This window comes from Sander lucioperca, chromosome 21, assembly GCF_008315115.2.
Source record: "Sander lucioperca isolate FBNREF2018 chromosome 21, SLUC_FBN_1.2, whole genome shotgun sequence".
Lineage (NCBI taxonomy): Eukaryota > Metazoa > Chordata > Actinopteri > Perciformes > Percidae > Sander > Sander lucioperca.
The window spans coordinates 5911075-5931407 of NC_050193.1; the positions used below are offsets into that span (position 1 = coordinate 5911075).

At 38.6% G+C, this 20333-nt stretch overlaps 2 protein-coding genes across 8 annotated transcripts in view; one reads left to right on the top strand and one right to left on the bottom strand.

Annotated features, from left to right (window-relative positions):
• The window catches only part of unkl (unk like zinc finger), a 16331-nt gene extending 7808 nt beyond the window's left edge, over window positions 1–8523 (top strand). For 2 of the 4 annotated variants that reach the window (XM_031312452.2, XM_031312453.2), the window contains exons 9-16: window positions 109–297; window positions 1719–1769; window positions 2938–3115; window positions 3206–3295; window positions 3419–3655; window positions 4079–4266; window positions 4378–4635; window positions 4806–8523. In XM_031312452.2, coding sequence (XP_031168312.1) covers window positions 109–297; window positions 1719–1769; window positions 2938–3115; window positions 3206–3295; window positions 3419–3655; window positions 4079–4266; window positions 4378–4635; window positions 4806–4961 — 1347 coding nt within the window. In that variant the 3' untranslated portion in view covers window positions 4962–8523. The remainder of the gene's footprint in view (window positions 1–108; window positions 298–1718; window positions 1770–2937; window positions 3116–3205; window positions 3296–3418; window positions 3656–4078; window positions 4267–4377; window positions 4636–4805) is intronic. The other 2 variants (XM_031312454.2, XM_031312455.2) reach the window with 1 other exon arrangement.
• Window positions 8524–8673: 150 nt separating this feature from the next.
• Window positions 8674–20243, bottom strand: LOC116059406. 4 transcript variants are annotated; one of them, XM_031312450.2, is made up of 30 exons: window positions 20029–20243; window positions 19792–19896; window positions 19559–19672; window positions 19430–19498; window positions 19206–19305; window positions 18953–19064; window positions 18638–18880; window positions 18262–18549; window positions 18049–18187; window positions 17781–17972; window positions 17527–17667; window positions 17243–17434; window positions 17039–17146; window positions 16814–16958; window positions 16386–16665; window positions 15835–15917; window positions 15508–15662; window positions 14993–15119; window positions 14704–14835; window positions 14452–14616; window positions 13950–14252; window positions 13721–13774; window positions 13094–13257; window positions 12860–12998; window positions 12558–12652; window positions 12352–12466; window positions 11768–11976; window positions 11577–11665; window positions 11409–11478; window positions 8674–11216 (listed from the first exon to the last, which is right to left on the bottom strand). In XM_031312450.2, the coding sequence occupies exons 1-30, from the start codon at window positions 20113–20115 to the stop codon at window positions 11130–11132; spliced, it is 4302 nt and encodes a 1433-aa protein (XP_031168310.1). In that variant the 5' UTR covers window positions 20116–20243; the 3' UTR covers window positions 8674–11129. The 4 variants fall into 4 exon arrangements, with proteins under 4 accessions (XP_031168310.1, XP_035852301.1, XP_031168308.1 ...); XM_035996408.1 differs by having other exon boundaries at window positions 13950–14234; window positions 19430–19672; XM_031312448.2 differs by having other exon boundaries at window positions 19430–19672; window positions 20029–20242.
• Window positions 20244–20333: the final 90 nt, after the last annotated feature.

Consider the following 20333-nt stretch of genomic DNA (forward strand, 5'->3'; position numbering starts at 1 on the left):
TTGTTAGATTTTCAATCTAAGATAGATTCTCTAGTCCATTCAGAATAATGGTTTTATTCATCTTTTGATCATCATTTTATTAAGATCATGTGCACTTCTCTTTCTCAGGTTTCATGTTCTAATAGCTCAACTGTAACTCCAAGCTCAGGAAACGACAGTTTGTTATCCCCAGTGGGATCCATCAGCAGGTCCAAACCCTTAACTAATAGTAGTTTATGTTCAGAGTCCACCACATCCAGTGTCTCATCTCTGACGTCTAACTATCCTAAAGCTCCGGGCTTTGAACGTGAGGATCAGGTATACAGACTGCTCTCTTCAGCTTTAGGAAGAATATAACACATAGACACAACTTAGGGCTTTACACTTAAAGGTCCAATGTGTAGGAATTTCTCCCATCTAGCGTTGAGATCATATATCGTAATCAACTCTCTCGCACCACGCAGTTCAAAGTACGTATTACAGCTACGGTAGCCTTCACGCTTCAAAAAGCCGGTGTCTTGCTCTTTTCAATATCCTTTTTCTTTTTCTGGGCGAAGAAGAAGACTCCTGTTCCTGATATTTGGATTTTGAATATGTGTGGTCCTCCATGTTTCCTTCTTCAAACTTGCCGGGGCCGTGAAGCTACGATACCCATTAGAAGCATTAGCAGCACCTGTGAGTTTATCATGTGACAGAGAAAACGCGAAAGGCGGAGCAGTATGTCCTGTATGTCTCTTACCGGCTAACGTATTTCAAGATGGTGCATGAATATGGAGCGTCTACCCCAGTTCATGCGAATGCAAATGTAAAATTTCAAGCCAAGAGGAATACTTGGAATTGATGGTGGTGGTAAATATTCATGAAAAAGGACACAGATTTTGATAATGAACAACTGAACATGTTACACACTGGACCTTTAATGTATCACTCTCATTCATTTTTTAATTACTGTTTTATTTATTTCTCATGTCATTTTAATTTTATCACTTTGAGATATTTTCTAATGAATTGCTTGGTTTTTAGGTTTTGGATCATTTAATGTGTTGCCTGTTCTTAACAAAAGACTCCATAGTATGTTATCACTTGATTAGAGCATTGAGTAGTTTATACCTGGGTGATTTGACCACACTTCTCATTGTTGATCCTTTTTGAGAGATATTTATAATCAATGTTGCATTCTGTATACATTCTAAGAAGCTCAATCTTGCAACCAGAAAAAATATGTTCACTCAGCCAGTGTATGTATTATAACTCAGAGTATTTTTTAACTCTACACTAAGAATACCCCTTAGGTTGATTTCACTGCTTTCTGAAGAATGCCGCCCACTCACAGTTAAATGTGTCTATTTCTATCAATGGGGACGTACTGTATTCAAAGCCAATATGTTTGAGTCATTCCTAGAGCTACAAGTGGCACACAGAGCTAAGTTACATGATCAGTTTACACACCTCGGATTCTGATCGATGTAATTCAGTGGAAAAATCACCACCTGCATTCTGACAATAACAAGACGTACTGCAAATCAGCAGTATTTAACACCACTCCAGAGCACGTCATCAACTCACAGTTAGCTCCATTGGGGAATGTAGATAACGGTTAAGGTGAAAAAAAAAATTGTGTTTAATTTCGTTTGTGGCTTACTGCAGTGCAAACATGCCTTTAGTTGATGTGTCTGGGGGTAAAATCTAAAGTTTTGTCACTGAAATGTGCCGTTTCTGTGTTATTTAATGACTTTTAGATTAAGAACAAGGGGCAGTTGGATCAGAAATTGATGGACCAAGAAAAACAGGTTTGTGTTTAAATGGGTTACTTTGTGGTGTTAAGCGTGATTTATGCTTCTGCGTTAAATCTAGGCCGTGGTTATGAACCTAGGTAGACGGAGACATGGACCCTACGCCGTAGCCTGACGCGCACCTCTCCAAAAATGTAACTACACGTCACGGCGACGCACGTCGCTCGGCCGTGGCTTGGTAGCGTTGCATTTCCCCTGGCTCATTTCCTGGTTCTCCTTCTCCATAAACAACATGAAATCAAGGAGAGGATTAACTTTTCCTGCTACAGATTTCCCACCGTGGCCAGAAAGCACAGGGGAGACACTTTGTTTCTCCCACTATGCCTCTAGTCGGTACTCGCTCCGAATCTAATCGGCGTCTCACTCGCTCTACCACACACTCCCAACACACACACACCCACATGCCGGTCCTGCTATTCTCTTAAAGGTGCAGTAGGTAAGACTTATAAAACTAACTTTCTGTCATATTTGCTGAAACTGACCCTATGTTCTAGTAGAACTACATGAAGCAGGTAATAAAAAAAAAAAAAAAAAAAAAATCCTGGCACCACCTACAGCCTGTAGTGTGATTTGCAAAAATCCACCGCACCATGTTCAGATGCACCAATCAGGGCCGGTGGGGGGGGGGGGGGGGGGGGGGGTTTCTAACTGCGTGTCAATCACTGCTCATGCACACACATTCATTCTCCCTTGTGGGGGGAGGGGCTTAGGAGACCGTTTTGGGCTTTAGCGGAAAGGGGGGAGGGACTGAGAAGTTGTCTATGTTAAAAAATGTTGGCTTAGTCCTGGATCTTCGCAATCCTACCTACAGCACCTTTTAAAGAGATCGACGCACACACCAACGCACAAGTATAAACTTCAGGCCACTTACGTAGGCTATGGCAAAAGCTCTGCGTGGAGCCACCGCATGACCATAAATCACGCTTTAGTAATAGCTTGATGATATTAATAATAAACAATGTGTTTATTTTAGTGCTGTCAATCGATTAAAAAATGTAATCAAGTTAATCACAGTCATGGGCTGTGATTAATCACGATTAATCGCAAATTTAAAATACTAGGATTTACTTGTAAACGGTGCAGTGTTGAAATAAATAAATATCTACTTAATAACATTGGGGATTAAACAAATGCCTTCTGTGATTTCCTTTTTTTTTTCTTTTAGACACAGCATAATGTATTCTCTGCGGTTAACCCTTTGGCATCAAGCTTTACCTCCAGTATAACATCCAGCTTGGCCTCTAGTATTGGCTCCGATAGTTCTTCACCCACCACCTTATCAACAATGAATGCAAAAGCCACTCCTTTCTATCCAGGGAGCAACACAGTGGAGTCTGTCATAGGTATGTGCATGTAAAGTCAGGTGTAAACCAATTGAGCTGACTACTGTTTTGTTGTCAAATGTCAGCCCGATGTATTTTGTTTCCCTTCAGGATCCGCTCTGGACCTTAACTTCAGTGACATTAATGTTGCATCTCTTGATAAGGAGTTTGAGGAGCAAGACAACAGTGTAGGATTGGCAAGTAAGGACAGCTAGTTCATTAAAGTACTTTCAGTTGTTTTAGCAGTCAAGCACAATTGATCTAATCAAATTTTGCTTGTAAATTCTTTTCAGAGAAACAACAGTATTTACTTTGTCCCCACAGGTCAAAGGGTGCTAGGTGGATCTGCTCCAGTTAACATTCCTGGCTCGCTGGCACGATCGTCTTCTTTTAATTCCTCGTCTTCGCTCTCCACCTCCCCGCTAAGCTCCCTCTCCCAGTCGCTGTCGCAGTCCCTGCTGTCTGGGACACTATCGCAGCAAAATCAACCTTCAAACATGTTAGCCAAGCAAGAGCATGGCCTCCTGGGAACACCCACCTCTTCTTCCCAGAATTCTTTGGGTAAGCTGATAGCATCAGACATTTTACTCCCAAGTAAAGAAAGCACTTGACTTCAGATTGTAATCTCAGAGACGTATATGTCAATAAAAATAGCTTAAGATTCTTCTAGACTTAATACACCACTCCTCTGTTCAATAATATTCCTATTTTAGCTGAGTATTGAGCACTTCCTTCAATTTTACTTAAATGTTTAATAGAGTTCCATATGCAGAAGTTAACCTGAGAAGTGTTGCTGTTAGAGTTTGATTGTGTAAGGAACAATATTTTTCCCAATGAAGCAACTAGAAAGAGAGTTCTCGATTTCCTTAATTTTAGGATTGATTAAAATATTTTGAATTATCCGACAGCTCTAAATGAAGTGCAACTTTCCAGTCCCAACTAACTATTGACTTTTGTGCTTGGTCTTGTGATTTTAACACATAGGCTTGAATGGAGGGGCTAGCAGCATTTGGGACTTTGTAAGTGGCAGCTTTTCACCGAGTCCATCTCCAGTTTTCAGCAGCCTAACCTCTGGAACCAGCAGTGCTGATCTGGCCCGCCTTTTTAGAGATCTGGACGAGGCCAAGAGGAAAATAAAACAATGGGAGGAGGCCTGGCATCAGGTCAAACAAGTCAGTGTTATAAGTTAACTGTCATTGCAATACGTGTCTTAGCGTACCAGAATGATTTCCATTTTCATAGATGGCAAAACATTTTTATCACAAGATGCAACTTTGTTCCAGGCCTTTGAAGCTTGCCAGAAAGACGCTCATGAAGCAAAGGAACAAGCAAAAACGGCCGAGACAGAGCGGCAGCTGGCAGAACAAAAATGGGAGGAAACAGAGCGCAAACTGAAGGAGCTCCAAGGGGACTTTGATGTGCTTTGTCGTACCCCTGGAACACCTCTTCTACGTAACTATGGAGAGCTGGATGAGCTCCCCATGTCAAAGCTTCACTCCATCCAGAGTCAGCTGCGTAATGACCTAGACCTTATAGACGGGGTAAGACTAGATCACACACAGAATTTTGTTTGTAGCATCTAGTTTTAAACTGGTTTATCAGTCTATCATTCAGATCTACGTTTTGTCATTAAGCATGCTTATTTGAAAAGTCTGCATGAACTGTATTTTCCTAAGTTGCAGCTGATATTCATTCTTTTCTTTCCCAACAGGTAATATATCAGCTTCAGTCAAAGAAATGTATAGTTTGCCAAAAGCATGATCGTTGCATTGTTCTGCAGCCTTGCCAACATTATGTACTATGTGAGACCTGTGCACCTAGTAAAACAGAATGTCCCTACTGTAGAACAAAAATATTGAAGTGGTGATGTACAATTACTCGAGGTACTATTTAAAGAATTAGCCCTTTGAAAAAACTACTAATAGATATTACATTTTCTAAATAGCAATGTATGTTTCATACAGTGATTGAATTAATTTAGGATACAATGATGTTTGACTGACAACACAAATCGTATTAGGAATCAGATGTGCAGGGGATTCAATCATTATAGTTTTTGCTCATTTTATGTGCACATTACCTTGCTCATCCAGATAGCTTTCTGTATGAAAAGCCACACTCAAATTAGAATATCAAATTACCTTGCAGTGCCCTTTCTCAAATCTTCAATCATGATTTGGACACTCTAAAGGACATAAATAATGTGTCCAGATATCTGCTTTCCAGAAACAAAATGTATACATGCATTGCCAAGCCGACATATTGCTCTTATAGTCTATCCAAAATTACAGATTATAAAAAAATTGCAAAGAGGACCAATACACTTGGTTAAAAGCTGTATACACAAAGACATTAATGAGTGTGAGTTTGTATTTCTGCCCTCATGTTTAGCTTTTTATGGATTGAAAAGTTTTCACTGCAGTTTGGAATTATTGTGGATAAATCTCTGATCTTTTTACTTAATGCACTTAAAGTCCACCTGACGCAAAAACGCAAGGCATTTCAATCCCACGTTACTTTTGAGAAAATACTGTGGACGTGTGTTAAATCAAAAGGTTTTAGTGAATCTGTTACATCACAGATTCTTGTATTTGAAGAAAGAAATACAAGAAGGAAAGCTTACTCACTGTAACATTATTATTATATCTTAACTGAAAAGTTCTAATTTTAAAATTACATATTAAAAAACTCTTATGTCCTTCTCATACTGTAAGTCTTTAAGTCATTTTTCAGTCATTTTGATGGTGGGAAAAGTCTGATAAGCAAAGTATTCTTTGTAATAATATCAAGGGGAGTTGCCATGTAGCCCACTGATCCCATAGGTGAATTGGAAAATGAAATGGTCGCTGTTGTGGAACAAAACTATCCCACACAATACTACATAAATATAGACGAAGCCATTGTTAATATTTTACCACAATAAGTAGTGCCATAGGCATTCCAGGTTCTCAAATGCAAAGAAATCACTGTGTAAATGTTTGAAACGTACTGCCAGGAAATGTTGAGTGCACTCCCACTCAACAAGTCCGGTGATGGTAAACATGAAATGGGCAAAACTCAAAGCTGATTTTTCTTTAATTAAAGAGGAATACATCGAAGGCAAATAATGCACTCGGGAGCTTTTGGAGGCAAATCATCATTTAACCTAAGCATACATTTACAGAGTATGGAGCTGCCAAAACGGAGGTGTGAAATGGGTCACTGATCATCTTCATTGTACCAGAAAGCACTTGAGCGTTCAGAAGCTCCATGCTCAGAGGAATTAATACACACTTGCATTCAACACTAAAAATGGTAATCTTTTGGCCAAATTATTGTCCAACCTTTGAGACTGAATATGCAGATCTGTTAAATGTTTCACATCCAATGAGGTATTATTGCTGAACCACACCTGTGTCTGTAAATCAGCAGCAGTACATCCGACTAATCAAGAAAACACCAAAACACACATGACACATTTTAGTGTTCCTCTTTAAATAAAGCCACATTTTTATTAACATACATTTTAATGCAACCAGTCAAGCATCATTATTTTGACCAACTCTCTGAAGAAGTTTCATTTCCTATTAAAGCACTTTGTTGACCTGGGACTTTATTAAAGGGTGTATAGAATTTTTGCTTTGAGCTGCTTTGTAGGTATTCTTTTGTCTTTTTTTAGATTTATATTTTTTTTTTCTATATATGTATAAGCTAATGTCTGAAGCTTTTGTGTGTACTGTGAAACATAATTTGGATATTTCCTCTTGTTAAATCATGGCATGGTTCTAGATATTAAGATTTCATAAAAAAAATACTTAATAGTTTCTACTTTCATAGTTCGATTTATAAAATTTCAATCAAATAAGTGCAAATTTAAAATGCATTTTCGGCATAACCAGCAGCTGTAATATCAGTAAGGCACATGCTACATGTTCAGGCTGTTATTCAATCAGTTAGTTTTATTTTGTAGAGATTTATATAGCCTATCCTATTAGAGAAGCATGTCTTGTATTTGCTAAAAGCCTGAGATGGTGATTTATTTGTAGGAATCTAGCCTCTTGACCTTGTTTAGAACATATCGGCCTCTCACTCTAAAGTGCCTTGCCTTAGTTAAAAAGGTTAAGTTTAGAATTGTCAGAGCAAACACAAGTAGGTGAAGCTTGCGCACAGGTTTCTGCATAATGTGTTCTGTTCAATTTTGCAGAAGCATTGACGTGTATGACTATATGTGTATATATAAATATATATGCCAGTGTATTTGGCCCAATCCCATTAAGTATTTCTGTGAAAGATAATTGAAAACAAACATTGTCAGTGCCTGTGTCCTGACCTTAGAAATGAACCTTCCCTCCAACCACCCATCCACTCATTCTTTGGTCGTGGTGCTCTTTTGGTGCAGCTTCAGTCTTTGAAATTAGGTTTTTCAATTCAACATTTGGGAGTATGCAAACATAGGTCACATGAATTTATATAGCAACATAAGGAACAAAAAACTTTTTAAACAGTTTACTGTTTAATTTGTTGTATTGTAATAATCCTGCAGTGAATGAAGAATTCCGTAGTTAACTTGTAAGTTGGAAAGGACTTGCTTAGGAAGTGCTTAGGTTCCTCTAATTGAAATGACCTTCTACTGTGTTTAAAAAAAAAAAAAATTCAATAGAAAATCATGTATCTCCTGCTACACTTTTTGCTACTTCTAAATATGGGAAAATACATTGTTTACATTCACATAAATGACTCACATAAACTCAGAGGAAAATTATAAAGAGAGGTTTTGGTATTTAAGCATTTTCATGATTTGTGATTTCATCATATTATAGCATAAAAGGCAGGCTAAACACTTCTGGTATTGCATATTCTATTATAACTATTATATTAACCAGCTACAAAAAAGAAAAAAAAAAAAAAAAGTTTGCACTGGGTCACACTGCCGGAATATTTGTATTGACTTATTTTTAGTGTAGTAAAGGCTTAATAACTTCTGCAAGCTTCGCTGCTACTGGAAAAGGTATAAATGTAGTTTATTGTAATACATCTAGATGTTTGAATGTCGTCGTGCATCCACTGCTCCGATTTCAGAAACTATGAAACAATCTTCTGAAAAGTCTTCTGCATCTAACGTGACTAAATCTTATTTTAATTGAATGATTGATTTGTGAATCCATTTGAGTCAAAGTGTCAGTTCTTTTATATATGATGAATGATGTCACAGACATGTTCTGCTGTAGATTGTCCCATTTTTGAATTGATGGAAGGTAAATGTACCATACACTGGATAGCAGTGCACGGTGCAGCTAACTTCACAAGGTTCTTTGGTCTATTTTGGTTTGCCTGGAAGGCTAACTAAATTAATGATGTCTAGTGTGGAAATCTAAAAATCAACCAAAGTAGTGTTCCAGTAGCTGTCCAAATAATTATTCCAAAGGGAAAATGTACCCTTGAACAGAGTTAAAATCATTTCTAAGGTATTGGACAGATCAGGCTGTAGTTGTGAACAGGGCCGGGTCTGGCAGGTCAGAACACCAAGGCCATCCAGATGAAACTGAGACAGCATTGTGAGTGGCAGGAGTTCTGTTTTTGGATGGATTTTTGCTTTAATATTTCATTTAGTAGGACATATATCCTCGTAGTGAGTAAACAACAGGACTATGCCAATGGCTTTTGCTTACAACATTAATGGACTTGAGCCCATTTTTTGCAGTTTTACCAAAGACCTGAAGTGTTGTTATTTCTTTTGTACTACATTTCATCATTTGTTTTATTTCAGTAAGAAATCTAAATTGATTTTTTTTTTAAAGTAATCACCTAGTACCTTAAATAGATAATGTTCATTAACGGTAATTAATGGCATCTTTTTCTATCTAAAGTTAGCTATAGTGAGTAGTTACAGAATTGATCAAAAATGCATGGTTCAGATCCTTACAAAATATGTATTTGTATATTTGATTTTGTGTTAAGTATACATTGACGTTTATGGCAGGTTTGTGCAATACTGGCTAGCACATGCCGACCTTAAGTGAGGATTCAGTTTAAGTGTTGTCTACAGTAAAGGAATGTCAAAGGTGAATGACATTTGTGCTTCTAAAGTGGCCATATAAACTTTTGTTTGTTGATTTTACTTAACTACATAATCTCTATCACTTTGGAAATTGGTGGTTATGCATTATATGCTGTTATGATAGGCCTACCATGACTGTAAGGTGCTTTCTTTCTATCTGACTCTTGGTTTTCTATTTCTTAAAGCCGTGGTCCAAATTAGTTTTTGGTTTTGGAAAATGACATGACAGATGATGATTGTGACAAACAACAATGGCAGATACAGATATAATTAAAACTGAGGTGTTGTTGTTATGGTACTTTGTCAATCTCTCTAGTGGTCTACTCGCCCCAATTCAAGTTTTCTAAAAAGTAATGAAACATTCACTTGCAAAGCACAGGTTACATTTCTTAAGATATGTTAAAATGATCTCTAATGGACCAATTTCAAGTACATCTGTGCCTTTTAATAACTACATAATGTTGATTGGTATTATCATTAAGATAATATGTCTCTAAGACAGTGTTTGCTCTCAGTCAGATGACAAAATATAACATTCTTATTTGGAATCAAAATTCCAGTGCCTTACAATATTTTTGTGGACCACAATGTGATTGGTAAATTATCCTCTGGATTCAGGCCACTCAAACTGAAAGGAAAAAGGCTGATCTAATGAGATTTGCTTCACCACTTACACAGAAGGAAACAAATGTTATAATTGACTGATACATGTCTATCTCAGTGTGTATTTGCCATACCATTAAAAAAACACAGCAATACTTTACCATTGAATACACAATTTTGATCTCAATTAGTCATTTGGCACCAAAAACTCTCAAAAAATGGTTTGTTAGGAAAAGCACCAAATAGAAAGAATCTTGTAAATGAACTGTAATAGATGTATCATTATGCTCTGCATTGAAATAGTTTCTATTTTGCATTATTGTTAGTTGTTGTGTTGTCTTTTTGTTTTTAATATTTTGAAAATGGAGCCTGAAGATTTATGCAATCTTGTACATGTAATGTATTATGTATGGAGCTGTTCAAATTAAGTAAATACTAGTACAACAGCTTTTGTTAAAAGTAAATAATCTGAATGTGGAACCATTTGTTCCATATACTTTAGAACATTTCAGTAGAAGTGTTATTTTAACATTGAAGCCCTGAAATATTGAATGTATTGTTCTAAATTAGATATTCAATGAATAGGTCACTGGATATTATGGAGCACAGTTAATTCATATTGATGTAGCATCTAGCTGTGAACTGCTATTCAATAAAATGTATTAGAACTAAAACAAATGCAAGTTTTCAAGTTTCTATTTGTCAGCATAATGAGGAAATATAAGGAAAGAAATGTATTTTTCTCAGGGCAATACAGTGATTTAATAGACTGTGTTAAATCTGAGGACACTGCATTTCATGCATTAATTTCTTAATGTCAGTGGGTTTAGACATTATTTATAGATTAAACTATATGTCCCTTATTTTGTGACGAGCTCTATGGATATGTAGGAAATTCTTTACTGATAATCGTAGAAACTATTCTGTCGGTATATTGATATTTTTTGTGTTGTGAACACAAACATAGGTGCAAGTCTTAGAATAGTAGATTTTTCTTTTCTACATTGAGGATTGTGTATTTTCTGTAGTGTATTACTAGTTTGTTAACACTTGTTAAATTGTTACACTACAGTTATGCAATGGTTTACAGAGTTCACAAAATTATTTTTATCATCTTGAGAATTAAAATAATTTTTCATCTGAAATGTGTGAATACTTTTGGTCTCAAACACAACTTACAGAATAAAATTAAGAAAACAACTGCTTTGTGCTTTAAAAAGTCAAATGGACACCAGAGGAGGGGGAAGGTGATTTTTAGGGGGGAACAAAACATTTATTACACTACAGTGACTTGGGAAAATAGGTTTATTATACAAAACAAGTCTTTCCGGAACAATTGGAATTACAAATTAATTTTTTTTCATAACAAGTAGCATTACCTTTGGCATGCTTGTACTAGTGCATCCATTTCAACTTTATGGCAACGGTTTGACAGCTCTCAGGAGACAAGGCATCAAATAGGTAGCATATCAGCTGCTTGGCCTGGAGAGGAGAACATAATAAATATATTCAAAGGGGACTTGTTGATCAATAAAACAATATTTTATGACAATACAACACATCTTAACACATCAGTACACCTGGGTGGTTTACATAAAGCAGCTAATGTTATGTTAATATATTAGGAATAAATAAAGGCCTTAAAGAAAAGCATGAATTATATTCATAATTTACCTCTTTCTGATTCTCTGGGTAGATAATAATTTCCCCCACTTTTTCGAGATCTGACCTCACCTTGTAAATGCTAGTGTAACAATGAAAGACACAGGGAAAAGGAAAACGTTATTTACATATAAATATTCTACATGTATGCACAATAGGTTTGAGTTGTCTTTTCCATACCTTTCAAGGATCATGTTAAAGCATGTCGCAATCGCTTTCCCTTGTAGAGCCATGATGAGACAGGGTGCTGTTGTGTAAAGATGAGCCATCTTTTAAGGAAACATGAGACCAGGAAAAATCAACTGCTGATTGCTCTGTTTATAAGACAGTGATAATTCTAAAGCAACTTATTTCAAAGACAGTCTTCTGACCCTTTCATCTCTTCTCGATGACATTTTCAGTGTGTCAGCGATATGTTTCCTCTGCTCATCATCCAGTATGCTCATCCTCCCTGCCACCAGATGGCAGCCTGACCTCAGCAGCTGCTCAAGCATGTCCAGCTGGAATGGCACTTGGCTGAGAGGTGAAGCATTTAAGGGTATCAGCAGACAAGTTGTCTGCCAGACGGCACCGCGTATCTCTGGTACCAATAAACAAGCAAAACAGGACATTTATTTTCTTTACAAAGGTCATCTGGAACCGAGTCATATTTCAACATCCATTCCAGAGGAGTCCCTGCCAAAGTCGCAATAAATGATTAAATAATTTGAAGGGACCCGTGTTGCTTTAGTAAATGATTGAACCATGTAATGTTCAATGCTTTGACTTTAAAGTAAGTTCATTAATGACAACTGTCAGGAAAACTTGCATACATGAGTACACCACTAATGCAACCTGAATACAGGGCATAGCCTAGTTCTGCAGTTTACAACATTGCTCTTAGCAATCAATATCGTTAATATCGATACATATAATTGTCTGTTTATCAAAATAAAACCAGAAAAGTAGTCCAAACCTCCATTTGTTCCTGATACCATCGAAGGTGACAGACCGTCCTGGTCCACAGGGGCCAGTGTGCAGCTCTGTTTGCGCTCCACAGAGGCTAAAAGGTCTGAACGCATGCTGAGTATCTGAAACGAGAAACCAAGCACAAACACAGGTCTGTCTTTAATCAGTCAAAAGTGCAACCCAAGTCCTGAGTCCTGTGTGTGACGTGCATACCTGCTCTTGTCTCATTGTGCTGGTCTCAGTACAGCAGAGCCCCTCTGGAAAAAGCCTCTTCACATCCTGAATTGCTTTCTGATATGATCCTGATGCTATAACATTGGTTACAGACATTTTAAACAAACAAAAAGGCAAGGCAAGTTTATTTATATAGCACATTTCATTCACAAAGGCAATTCAAAGTGCTTTACATAATGCACCAGTACTGTGGTATACATAGCAATTCAGTTTGTGAATGTGTATCCAGTATGCAGGACAGTGCACAGAACCATGGATGCCACTGGATAAATGAGCCATACCATAATAGGTCCACAGGGATGAGTCATCTTGGCTCAGCACATCCAGCAGCCTCCTCACAGCATTCTCCCCCTGGAGGCAGAGAGCTAGTGAGGAGCCAGAGCACAAGTACTCCACATGGGCCTCCAAGTCTGAGGGGTCCTGCACACAACAGTTAACACTGTATGAATGATCAAGGCTAAGGTTTTTGCATGAAAGGAAAGCTTATTTTTCAGACAGATATCATTATCGGTTACACTTTGTGCAGGTAGTAGTGAGGTAGCATTGCTTTTGTCCAGGCTCACTACATGCAGGCCCACCAATGTGAGGCCAGTCAGCTGGAGTTTGTGGCCTATTTTAGCCAGAGAGTGAGTCCAGATTCGTGGCTTGAACAGGCACACAGTGAGCAGCATCTGTGGACCTGAACAGAAAGTTGAATGTTCAATATTATATGCACTGACACATTATAAAACACAACTCTCTAACCAAAAGATTTCTCTTTTGATGATCACATCAACATTGTAACGGAATGCACAGAAAGTCTAACTTCGACCACAGTGAAACATTAATATGTTAATACAGTTTGCCACTATTATACACAAGCACGAGCTCAACAAAATATATTAGTGCCTCAGATTCATATTGAGAATGTATTATGTTTTGTGATGTGAAGACATACAGATCTTCTATACTGTATGTGCTGTCTTGAATTTATGAGCCAGAAAACTGTGTGCACGCAGAGTCAAAGAGAGTTTATCAGTTTCATTTCTCAGATTTATAGAATAAAAGAACGCTCCTCTGGCAAATTACGATATAAAACTGCAATTGTGATGTGCTCTGTAGTTGTTAGAAATCTACTTGTTAGGATGCTATTCAAGACAAACCTTTTATACTGCAGTTTTGGGGAGGAAACTTCAGAACTGGGAGTACGCTGTGGTCTGTAGAGGATAGAAGTGGGTTATATGCATTGGCATATACACACAAGACTATCCTCTTATTTCTCCTTAAATGTTGTGATAGGCTTCAATACTTCAAACTGTAGCATCCCTTAAGAGAATTGATTTTAGACTTGGTATCTGATTGCAAGTTGTATACAGCATTCAACACACTTACCAGGAATCATCTCATGCTCAAAGAAGAAGAGGGAGGTTTGTCTGAAAGCCACTTCAGGTGTGGGTGACATCAGGACACTCAGGTTACCGGGGTAGTCGCGTGGTAGAAGCTTCCTCAGTGAAGAAAAAACATCCACCCGTCTAAGAGCACACACTAGGGCAGGAGAGGACATCAGATTCTCCAGGCTGTCTTTACAGAGCTGCTCTCCCACCTCGTATGGACTCAGTTCCTGAGCCTGAAGTCGAGTCAATGCAGGCAGCCACTTCAGGCCAAGCAGCTTGAATCCTGCATGTCGGACATCACCTTGAATATCAATTTAAAAAAAATAAAGTTGCAACCGTTGAGAAAAAAAAGGAGAGGTAAGTTGAGAGAATTCTGATGACAATATTCACTCACATCTGTTCATTCATTTAATTAACTGCTACGTGTATTTGACTGCCACTCCCAGTTCCAAAACCAAGGACAGGCTGTGCTTTCACAAATGTAGTTGAACTTCACCCACCTTGTGGCCCTTCTGCCAGCACTCTGTGTAGGAGGTTCAGGCCTTGGCTCATGTACTTCCCACACAAGGTCAAAATTGCCACCTGTTCCATGTCAGAGTTGAATGAACACTTCTTATGGGACAGGATCACCCTGGAAGGATCTGGCACTGCCCACATACACTTAACTAAAAAGAAAATATACAGAAGAAACGTAAAGGGAAACAGCAGAGGAGCATCGGCTACTTTACTGACACTGAACACACGGTGCTTACCAAAGATATGGAACAGGTTACTGCTGTAAGGCACAGTGTGGAAGCAGAAGCTTGGCTCTACTGTGTTAACACCATCAAGTCTGGAGTGGATGCAACCCAGAAGCTTTTGTGCCTTAAATTCTCTCATTAGGGCTGAAACAATGTAACAATGTAAAACTGCAAAGTTATTTCATTGTCAAAGAAACTTTGTAATGCAGACTTTTCACATTATTGCACCAGAATATTTATTTTTGATATAATTTATAGAAATAAATTCTGGTGCAGATATAATTCGAGATGGAATTCAGACCTGCTGGCAGACTAACACTGTGGTGCACTGCATTCTCTCTCCTCAGTAACAACAACAGACAGTGAGAGGGCAGCTCCAGCAGACCCGGATCCTGGCTCACAGAATGTGGACTACAGAACACAAGGGCCTAGAGAAAACATACACAGGTGTCAAGACTCTGATACAAAAAATACAGGAGAAGGAGAAATCTGTGTTTCCTTAGACCCAAACAGCTTGGAAATTGGCCCACAGTTAGAGGTGCATTTCCTGCAAAGATGACAATTACAGCCAAATGTTCCATTATGACAGAAATGTCTTTTTTAATGTAATTCCTGGATTTCAACACCAGCTCCAACCTTATAACCAAAATTCATTCTCCTTTCCACCTCTACAAATGTATCCAGTAAATAGTAAAATTCCCTACAAAGCAAATAGTATATAATATCAAATATTTGATCAATAATTGACTTTTGTCATTAGGTTCAATAAACTAATGTCTTTCTATTCTATACACAACTCGTATCTTGCAGTTCTACCTGCTGGTTGGAGAGTCCAATGACTGCAGCTTTATTGCTCTGAAGCTGCAGGCTCCGCAGCCCCCGCAGACTGAAGCCTCTGCGTTCACAAACAGCCAGCACATGGCTGTAGCAACATGGAGGCACAGCAGGCGACACCACGAGGAGTAAGTCAGCTATGCGGGGTGAGAGAAGGATTAGTGGCCCCACTCAAATAATAATCTTTGGTCCTTGCTGCAAACAAAATTTCCCTCAGGACAGCAAAGATGAAAGTTGAAAATGAAATGTAGAGAGAAGCCAGTTTTCCCCCTTGTGACAGTTTTGGCTCCTTGTTCAGTTTTGCGGTACCTTTTGTTGTAGCACACAGAAAGGAAGGTGATCTGCTCAAATTGAACAGGCTGCCTCCGACTCTGTCATCTGAAGGTGCAACTCTGCAAACAAAAGAGAGGGTGACTGAGTATAACACTATTAGAACAAAAACAGTGCCACAGTAATAAAGGAATAAACTTTAAGGGATCGCAGTTATAGAATATCTTAAGTCTCTAAGATCTGACTGCAAAAGTCACTTAGCAGGTTTAATCAAAACTTTAAAAATGTCAATTTTATGAGTTGCACAGTATTTTTTCAATTACTTGTATATTAGTGAAATGTAGCTTATTGGAAGGTGTCAGTTTTTCTTAGGACATGAAGATTTAACTTTACAGTTCTTTTGAAAAAACAAACAAGATTTCAGAGCAATTTCAGTCAATCCACAATACCGTAGCTAACCCTGATAAGGTCATTCCCCCTTTATTTTTTCAAATCAATCCCACATTTGGTCAGAAAAGTCTAACGATAAATTGAGAAATAATTAAAAAAAATAACGTATACATGATGTAAAAAATATCCCATTGTCACACCGGTTGTGATTCTGTGCATTTCCTCCTGGAAGTCTTCCTGAAAACCACACGCACAGCTCCCTGTGGACTTGACTGGCCAGTCGAGTGGAGTAGAAGAGTGGAGGTTCTTGACCTCTGCAGTGGAGAGGGTTAAGAGAAGTTGGATCTGTCTTTCTGGGCAGCAGAGGATCTAAGGAACTAGTTAAATCTTTCAACACTGTGTGGGCTTGAAGGCCCCGAACAGCAAGGGCAAGAACGGGCTGGCAGGTCTCATCAGTTCTCTGGATAACTGGTACAGCACCTATAAATCAGGGGGGAGAGTTTTTATTCAATAAGGACACTGACAAAGGCCCAAGGCCACAGTTGGATCCAGGATACACACCAGATCAATGAGCCAGAAGAACAGTTATTAAGTATTTTATGACCAGGTGGCTTTAGTTATGTCCTACCAGCACTGTCACTCAGGAACCCCTGTGGTGGATAAAGGAGCCGCAGACCACACACATCGAGTCCTGAGTCGAGAATAAGCTGGAGGGTGTAGTGTGTTTTGAGGGGATGTAGGAGGAAAGCTCTGCATCCCAGAGCAACTGATACCTGCAACAAAAATGATGTTATTCCACTTTTACTGCTTTGCCTCTGAAAAGGCACACAATTTTCAAGGACAACATGCTCACCTCTGTGTGCAGCTCTTGTGTGGTCTCTCTCCCCTTACAAACACACTCCTGAGTTTCCACAGTCTGCCAGTAAAACCCTGGACTGAGACAAAATATCCTATCTATAACCTGAAATACAAAGCCAAGGGAACAGAATACAGTCAACAGAATGCAAAATTAGTGCTTAAAAACATATATGAAATCACACTCTCTGAAGCAAACCACCTTTTTATTGGAGGTGGTGGAGATGAAACCATTTAAACAGGAAGAGGGCAGATGGATGGGTGAGGCATAGGCTTGTTGGTCCAGCAAGCTTTTGAGCTGAGGTAGCCAGCGGGCGATTACAGTGAGTGAGGTCTCACAGAGGAACCTGCAGACATGGTTATAGAAAGGTGCATGGATGTCTACGTCCCTTTTCTACAAAACCAACAAAAAGAAGAACAGCGTCAGCACAGACATTGGTAAGCCTACAGTGTTTTTTTGTTGTTGTTGCTTTTTTTGCTATTCACCCTTGGTGTATAAGAGTGATGAGCCACAGCTAAAACATGCAAAGCAAGTCCACCCTCTGTCCACAGCTGCTGAAGTCCTGCAACCCAGAATGGGACCTGTGCACCAACCTCGTCTTCATTATGGCCTGGGTCTGGGCCAACCTAATTCACATGAATGAACAAGGATATGACCCTTACATGGTGAAACGTAAACTCAGCTTTGTGAATGACAAATGTTGGCACACATTAGGAGAGAGAAGCCACTGCTCACTAACCAAAGACAAAAACCAAGCCACTAAAGTGTTGTAGATATCTGATTTATTTGCAGCTGGATCCAGATGTTTTTTCCTCCCATGAGCTTTTGCTTCAACCATGCCAGGACTGGAGAGGTTGACGGTCAGTAGCATACACCCCTTACTTTCAATATTTGCTGGTAGCGTACTGATTGATTGTAGATGAGATGCTTCCTAAAAAACAAGTCATTTTAAGTGTAGGTCTTTTTCTTTTTTAAGTACTGTAAATTTTAAGTTTTGTGTCACTTACACAATCATAAAGAACATCAGTCCTTTCAGCAGCTGGCTGCTTCTGGTTGACAGATTTGTGTGGACGATGTATTTGTAGTTGTTTGAAAATCTGCTGGTGTTGTTCATGTTGTAATGTCTGCTTAACTTGTTGTTGGTCACTAAACAAAAGCATTGCCATGGTTAAAATACTTGTTTATTCTCAATGATGTGCTGAATGAATAAAAATACATACCTCAGATGCTTTGATTCTTTGATTGTACTTTGCTGAGTTGTTGGTGGGCTTTCCATTTTAGGGTTTCTGTACTCAAACTGCACATGTGAAGATTTTTTATCTTCCCACAGATGGTGTGACGCATGGCTACATGTAGACTCTACAGGCTGGGGTAACTTCTCTTTTAGTTCTTCTGCTTCATTTCCTGGCACTGAATATGGAGGATCTGTATATTTACTGGGATATTTATTCCCATTTCTATTCATCTCCCTGATTTTCTGAAGCAACATACTCTTGCCAGTCACTTCCCTGGAAGCAGAGAAAAAAACACTATGAACTGAAACAAAATGTGCATGACTGAAGCATGACAAATGTTTCTAATGCAGGATATATTTACCTGCCCCCCATCCGTGATTCAGCATGCACTTTGAGATTGGGTTTCTTTGCATGTGGTGTTTCCTGGTGAGTGTTAAGTTTGGCTGGTGACTTTGACTCTGATGTAAGATTTGGGGATGTTCTTGGTGGTTTTATTGAAGGATCAGGGCAACGCAGGTCAATATAAACAGTGGGACATTCCTGGTGGCTCAGCTGCAGCTCTGCTTCCATCATCTCCGATGATTTGTTGCACACATTATTCTGTCTGCATGAAACAGGTGATTATTATCATAATCTTATAAATTTGGATCACAAAACCAGAGCAGTGCTTTCTTACCTGATGTGGTTTGGAGTTTTCACAGTCTCTGGCAGATACTTAGATGACTGGCTCTGACAGAAAGTAACTATCCTCTCCATTATATTTCCCTGGGATCTGTCCTTGTCACCATCTATGAACAAAAATTGGATTGAACTTATACCACAAGATAATAAATTCATAATGTAAATGGAATACATAACCCCCCCCATAATCATCTATAAACCCTTAATTGTTCGCTATAGCTACAGGGGTGCGTGTTAAACTCACTTACCTGCATGTATTTTTGAAGGTTCAACTGACACACGTCGTAAAGGCAGCCCATCCCCTCTTAGATTTTGGAGGACATCATCCAAATCCCACTGGTCAAGCCTCTGAATGTTAGTGTGTAACAAAACCAGTATTTTTTACAAGAAGGTATAACAACTAGAGAATATCTAACTGCATTAACCATAACCATAAGATTATTCCTAACCATTTTTACTTTCCCAAACTCACCGCAAATGAGAGAGCAGTAAAACCCATATCAGATTTTGTGCTGTCCACATTTGGTTTTACAGAGACATCCAGCTTGGCTCTGTTCAACTCCACAATAACTCTCTCACAAGAAGCTGCGTCTTCAGCATCTTCTGAGTGTTTTGTACCCCACAGAGTTGCTTTAGTGCCTTCCACAATTTCATCATCATCCAACTTCATACTCTCTTCTGACCAGCATGTCTGAGCTACAGGTTTCAACAGCTCCTGATTATAAACGCATGCACACAAAACAAATATCAATGATTACCAGTCATGTTTGTTCGGTGGTCCTGAAATTACTACGATTAACACTCATGAAACTATAGCTACAGTAATTAACTAACCTCTAGTTCATCATCATCCATTGAAAAAATGTCAAAGTCTTCAGGGACCTTCAGGGAAAGACCAGCTGGTCTTTGATATATGGTGACAATCTCTTCATTCTCAGACTGTAACGTTAAGATGAACCATTATTTTACCATATTACCGTTATTTGCAGTTGTAAATGAAGTTATAGCTAATGTTTTTGTCAGTTAGCTAGCAGACGTTAGCACATTTTTAGGAAGAAAAAAAAAACATACTGATGAAGAGTCGAAGTCGATTGCCGGTATATGTGGTTTCACCTTCTCTAGAATCGAATCCCAACACGACGAATGATTTAGGTCCATTACTAGCGCTAAAATAAAGGTGTTTTATGTAGCTAAGGTTACCGTTTATGTGCCGCAGTTCATTATTTGTGACTCCTGGTTACCATTGGCAACGAAAAGCTTATCCATGCACGTGTGCTTCGTCAACAATGTTGCCTTCAGGTGCTATCAGAAATATTGCAACTAACTAACTTAACCCGCACAAGAAAAACACAGGAAAATGTTTGACACATAAACAG

What these genes read in the sequence shown, in the direction of transcription:
- LOC116059406 (XM_031312448.2), bottom strand. Translation starts at nt 20,115, where the DNA reads ATGGACCTAAATCATTCGTCGTGTTGGGATTCGATTCTAGAGAAGGTG. An exon ending in TCTGTGTGCTACAACAAAAG is followed by an intron (nt 15,663 to 15,834) that starts GTACCGCAAAAC and finishes CACCCCGCATAG; the next exon opens with CTGACTTACTCCTCGTGGTG. An exon ending in CCAAAACTGCAGTATAAAAG is followed by an intron (nt 13,258 to 13,720) that starts GTTTGTCTTGAA and finishes CTTTCTGTTCAG; the next exon opens with GTCCACAGATGCTGCTCACT.